Below are 6,606 nucleotides of genomic sequence, written 5' to 3'. Positions count from 1 at the left end.
TTTGTGAATGTTCTTTGGAACCCGAACGTCTGATGCGACTTCTGTGGCTTCTGATTGGCTGCAGGAGCCACGTTTTAATTCCATTCGACTTCTGAGGTATGACTGTACATTAATTGTGACTATAATCCTTTTGATTTCAATAGGAAAAGACTAAGCCCATATTTCATTCTGCGGACATCAGTGTGACTTGAAGGCAAATGGAATTGTGCTCTATACTATTAATATATTCCACTATACACTATCTATAAACAACAATGAAACCTTATGTCAGCATGTGATCTGAAGGCCGTCACCTGTAGCCCTTCCATAGGATGTGGATAGAATGTATTGTTGCATGCCAGCCCAAACTCTGTGCGGTGCAAGATCCCCAGGGTTCAAGGAGCTTACCCAGGGTTTGGTTTCCTTAGAATGAGGGACAGTAGAGACTGTGCTGTCTTTATGATATAGGGTTCATTTACACATATATACAACCTGGACCTATGATGGAAGGGCTCATGGCATCAACACCCCAAGAGGGCCTTGCTTCTCCCAGCAGAAATCAGGCAATGCTCTGTCTCCCAGCTGCCCAGCCTACAACCTTGCTTTTAGCTTCTACCTCACCCCTCCACTCTGGCCTTTGCCTTTCCAACTACCAGCAAGTTGAGGGAGGGGCGCCCACCCATTTTATATCTGGCTCAGAACCACTTCCTTTGTTACCTTAATGGCCCATACTTAGAGGGCCATTACCCCACAGGAAGCTAGCCTGGCTATTCCAGGAATTAAATCCATGCTGGATCCAGGAATTTGAAGGGGGGGGGGGGCTCAGGCATACAGCCTGCCCGTCCCTCCCAAAAAAAAAAAAAACACAACAGCATAATAGAAACCTAATTCTGAATATTCTGGTTCACATACTCACACCTGGAGGTGTCTCACAGCAGTCCCTAAAAATTCCGAATCTGCACACTGTCCCAAAACGGTTAGCGACACCCCCCTCCCGCCACCAGCATAGCCTATGAAATTATTCTGAAAGAAAATGCATGGGGACATGGAGCAGCACAAAATGGCGGCCACACCTAAAAGAGTAGGGAAAGAAACAGGACCAGAAAATCATGTGGTCCTCACAGCTAACCCAACAATGGAGGGGAAAGGCGCCTACAACAGCCACTGCCGCTCAGAGAAAGAAGGCTCTTTGCACTTCAGAATGGGAGGGAGCCCAGTCCTGGCATCTATCAAAATGTGGGCATATTGGCAGGGTGTGTGTTTTCAGTGGAGGAGATGCTAGGTCTGCACAATCAGGAACTGAGCCAAAAGAACAACGTCTTCTGCACTGTGGATTTTTGAGGTAATAATAACAATAATAATAAATTCCTATTTATACCCTGCCTAGGGCCGGGCTCAGGGTGGTTAACACCAAATATAAATTACAATAAAATGTAATAGGGGAAAAAACAAAAAGGTTAATTAAAATATGGCTTAAAATGCAGTCTCATTTTAGTAGTAGCCCACAAATCAAGACCATAAAGGGAGGAAACACTTGTGCCAGCTATCTATGCTGGTCCTACATAGGCCAGCAAAAAAGCCAAGGGAAAATTTATATACCAAATCCCATTTAAGGGGTCAGAGTGAGTCTAAGCCAAAGGCATTTACTGAGACATTTGATGTGCACCATAGAATATGGGTATCATGCTGGCATCCCAATATACGACATCTCTCCTCTCCTGGCTTATTAGCACAATTTTACACAGCCCATCAGCCATGGATCCAGCCTACCAGGTTACTTGACCAATTCCATGTTTGCAGCCCCAGGCTCAAAGAATCCTCAAGAGGCTTGTTTATCTTCCCGGCTGTGTAAATGCTTTGAAAAAAAGGGAGGGTGCATTTATTATGCATTTGTTAGGGCTGCTATCCAAAACCAGGATGGGCTATTTGGGAACCATGTGGCAAAATATTATTGCAAAAGTGCCACACTGTTATCAGGGAGAATCACAGCACCTCCATGCTTCCCAAGTAATGATGTGCACTGTAAACAATAAGCAATTGAAGCATCAATGCATTAAAATAAATGGCTTGGAATATCTGGCTACATATATATTTTTTGTGGACACTGTCAGCCAGAACTACCCTTTGGTAGGCTTTTAACTCATAAAAGAAGAAAGGTTAATATAGTTTTGAGGAATGGTTTATTCACAGTTTTCTTTATGAAATATTTTTTTCTGAGTTTATTGTAGACATAAATACAAATCTTATGGCTCAGGTTATAACACATACTGTTAGATGTTAGAAAATATTTAATGCGGTATAGTGGTTGCACACTCTTCCCTTCCTCCTATTTTTTTCTTAGGATTTTTGCACTTGCAAGTGGAAGCCGAAGCAAAATCTGGCCCACCTAGCAACACGTTTATTTTTATATATGCCCGTTTACTCTAGAAGTACATTACCACTGGTGTGCACCCAACACTGAAGCAATATAGCACAAAGTTTGTAATATATCGCAAAGCAAATGTATCTTGCACTTGGTTACTTGTTAGCATTTTTATCTATATACAATTACATAAGATACTTTAAAGCTGCTCTTTGCCATACTACCTAGCAGCGCAAATGTCTTTCAGAAGATTTGCAGAAGTCTGTGTTTGGCAGCAGTCAGCGGCTGGGATCCAGAGAGACAGCCTAGCGGAATCTGCAACTTTTTATCCTTTGAGCAGGTGAGCCCAAGGCCACAGCACAAACTTATTTTTAAAAGTCCCTTCAGTTTCAAAAGCAATTCTGCATGTGCTGCACACACGGGGATGGGGTGTTGTTCAAGAAAGGCAAGTTCAAAGGGATCAGAGAATTTTTAAACATCTCTTTGGATGAATGGAACCAAAAGTCAGCAAGGCTATTCAGGGCAGGAAACTGAACCAGCTACATAAATTCGGTGCATACGTATTTATGCACGCAGGTAAATTCGGTGCATACGTCATGAGAAAGAAGGTCGATCCTGCTCTTGTTTATGATAGTGGAAGTTATTCCTTTGGTTTTTCCAAAGGAATGGTGCACACAGTGGGTCCAAGGAAAAGGCGTACACAAGTTCCATGGAAATACGTTGGTTTTAGGAATGACCAGCCATTGTGCTCAAACGTGTCTTGAAACCAAAAGCAGCACACAAGCCTAAAAACAGTTCTTCTAGTACATTTGGAAGACTGGGTTGGGTTTTTATTAGGAATTGATTTGGCAAGCTGGGACACTGATTAATATTTCCAGCTTTCATAGATGGCATCAGCACTTTTTGTTGATCTCAGCCCATTGCTCCAGTAAAGGATACAAGGGGTCACTAGGATATTATTTGCTGTCAGGTACAGCAGGGGTGAGAGTCAATTGAATCTCTGAATATCTAGTTCCATGCTCCAGCTATTGGCACCTGCATCTTGTCTGTGGTTAGTTCCTTGTCCACAAATGGAACACACAGGTTTTGCTGTGACGTATCTCCCCAGGCACCAATAATTCAAATGTTACACTACTGGCAGAGGTAGAAGCGTGAACCACTTTCACATCCTCTTTGCCAAGTGTGAGCAGCAGACTTCACACTCGCGGGATCTACATTTATTTTCTGTTACAGCTCAAGGTATACTAGCTGGGGAAGCATGTGCAAAACAGTGGCTCGGGGATGAAGCCAGCCGCCCACGAATATAGAAAGAAAAGAGGGCAGGGGGCTTTTCAATTGTTAAAACATCTGGGATTCAGAAATGGTTGCCCATCCACTGCAAATCAACCAGCAATATAGCAGTAGATCACAAAGTACCTTCTATCCAGCTCTGCTCAATCTCAAGTAAACCTAAACCACATTCCTATTTTGCCCATTTGGTTAAGTGCCTGGGCCTATCATCTGATGATCTTAAGGCCATTCTAAATCTTCACTTACAGTAAATGGTCATTATATATATACAGTGCAAGCTTTCCCCACTGGACTTCTCCCTGCATCAAGGAGTGACCTCAGAGTGATACAACATTCCTGCTGAGATCCGAGTACATGGGTACAGCAAGTTACACCAACACCAGTTGCTATTCCATCCCACGCTGTGAAAAGGGTTGCTATCATTGATCAAATAAACCTGTCTGGGAAGTTTTAAGAGGCTTGGTCAAACATGACCCGTAAAGTGGCTCCATTATGCAACAGTCAAGTATCAGGAGGGTTTCAAGACATCACAGAGGCCCACCGCTTGTGAAATGACTTGCAGGAATGCATACAGCTGTCATGACTTCTGGACTAGAGGTTGATAGCCCTGGTCTTGTAGTTGGCTGGCTGCAAGTTGTTACCATTTCTCAACAGTCATAGCAACATCGGAGACTGCTGGGTTGCCTATACCTGAATCCCAAGTGTGCATTATTATCAGTGGCATAGCGTGGGTTGTCAGCACCCAGGGCAAGGCAAGTAATTTGCGCCCCCTAACCCTAACTCCCAGATGTTGCGCCCGGTGCGGCCGGCCCGCCTGCACCCCCTACGCTACGCCACTGATTATTATGGCTAAATGGGAACGTAAGTTATAAAGCAAAACAGGATTGTGAAACTTGCTCTAAACAAAATGACCTCCCACCCCTATTGCTTGTAAATAGAATGCTTCTTTCCATAGATATTAGGCACCGGGCTTGGCCTGTAGACATGGCAAATGTACACTTCAATTGATTTCAGGTCAAAGCCTGCATTAATAATGTGCACTTCTAGCAAACATTCATGTATTTGGATAGTGCTGAACTCTGCTACTTTATGGATACATAATCTCATAATTTGTTTTGCTATTTACCCCCCCCCCCAATTATTCATGTACAATAAAATGGAGCACATTCTACTGCCAGCAACAGAATATGCTATAAACAAAAGAGCACCAAAACATGATCTACGATTTGTACCTACTAACATCTGTATTCATGTTATATTCTTCTACCTATTGGCAATGACTAAACAGTTTTTTAAAAAAGCAAACAAAAACCCCACACTTAAATAAGTAAAAAGGGTAAACCACGTAGTTTTATGTCTCAACATTTTCTGCAATTTTTTTTTTAATACTGAGCATTAAAAATAGTATTAGCTGTTTGCTTCAAAGGATATAAATCTAAATTACTTTTTGACTCAATACACTTTTCTTTTCTTTTGGTCTGAAGAAATATATTACAAGTTTACCTATGCCCTCTGGAATTAAGCTAGTAGACAAAATGGAAGATTTATATTGCTTTGTAAGAAGTTGTTAAGGGAGACCCACTGGTGGAATTCTATTTGATCCTTGCATTTCATTTAGTATTCTAGGATATAACTTTTGAATATAAATAATGGCAAAACTGTTGTTGTTTTTAAAAAAGAAGTAGCTTAGACCCCCTATTTCCATTAAGAACTAAGCATTTTCAACCCAAGCACACCTTATGATATTTTTTAGGACCTTATTCAAGCAAGCAATCTCACTGATTTCAATGCAGCTAGTCATATGTGTGCACACCTCTGCAAAGACTGACACTTGGTCCCAGAACTCATTTTCACCTGACACCAGAAATCTATTTGGATGAAGGTTCATCATGATGAAGACACATTTGGGTCTAAAGCAGACGTCTTTCACAAAATCACAATGTACCGTTAGATCTTTAATAGTGGAATCTGCCAAACCATCACAGACGAAACCAGTTCATCTGGCCGCTGCTGCTTACACTTCTTGTTCACTCTTCTGTGCCCTTGTCCTCCAGAGATGACCAGTACAGATACTGCTTTTCCTTCTTTGGATCGACATTTTCTACTCTGGCTAAGAGAGACTTCTTTCAAAAGCTCATAGACGGCACTCTCCTCGGGCCTGTGCTCAGTTGTGTTTGATCCATGAGACAACGTCAGGGACCCAGAAGATGAAGACAAGTCACTTTTCTGAGCGATGGAGCCTACTGAGCCTCCCAGCCAAACAGCACTGTCATTGGGGTTGCTCAGAGAAGAACTAGGTCTCTCATTGTGAACAATGTTCTTTTGGTCCTCATCTTTCAATCCCGAACGAGGACGACTCAGGCTGTGCCTTGATTTGTTTTTGCTTTTGCTTCGCTTGTTGGTCACAGAGGCCATTACAAGGAACTTAACTGGGCCGTTATGTGCATGGTAAGAAACCATTCCTCTTCCTGCAGCCGGGGGAGAAAAACAACAACACTATCATTTAAAAAAAGAGCAATTCTCATTATCTTGACCTTAATTTCACCAGCCATTCAGTCCTCGGAACAATTTTTTAAATGGTTCTCTGCACATTACAGAACAAAAACCTTGCCAAGTCATAATATTTGAAACAAAAAAAATTCTTTCCAGTAGCACCTTAAAGACCAAGTAAGTTAGTTCTTGGTATGAGCTTTCGTGTGCATGCACACTTCTTAAGTGTGCATGCACACGAAAGCTCATACCAAGAACTAACTTAGTTGGTCTTTAAGGTGCTACTGGAAAGAATTTTTTTTGTTTTGACTATGGCAGACCAACACGGCTATCTATCTGTAACTCATAATATTTGCATATTGTTAAGTCAACATGAGTTTGGTGACTACTTACTTTGCAATTGCGCAACATTTACTGCGGTGAACTCAATACGATGCTACTGTATCACATGGTAAAGGTAAAGGGACCCCTGATCATTAGGTACA

The 6,606-nt window shown here is 42.0% G+C and overlaps 1 protein-coding gene across 6 annotated transcripts in view; it reads right to left on the bottom strand.

The window, feature by feature from the left end:
- Positions 1–5,091: 5,091 nt before the first annotated feature.
- The window catches only part of ARHGEF10 (Rho guanine nucleotide exchange factor 10), a 99,918-nt gene continuing 98,403 nt past the window's right edge, over positions 5,092–6,606 (bottom strand). For all 6 annotated transcript variants that reach the window (XM_081905965.1, XM_081905964.1, XM_081905968.1 and 3 more), the window contains one exon: positions 5,092–6,099. In XM_081905965.1, coding sequence (XP_081762091.1) covers positions 5,579–6,099 — 521 coding nt within the window. In that variant the 3' untranslated portion in view covers positions 5,092–5,578. The remainder of the gene's footprint in view (positions 6,100–6,606) is intronic.

Source organism: Podarcis melisellensis (assembly GCF_964234715.1).
Source record: "Podarcis melisellensis genome assembly, chromosome: 3".
NCBI lineage: Eukaryota > Metazoa > Chordata > Lepidosauria > Squamata > Lacertidae > Podarcis > Podarcis melisellensis.
Note: the sequence above shows the minus strand (reverse complement) of the source record. Positions and strands in the feature narration are given on the sequence as shown.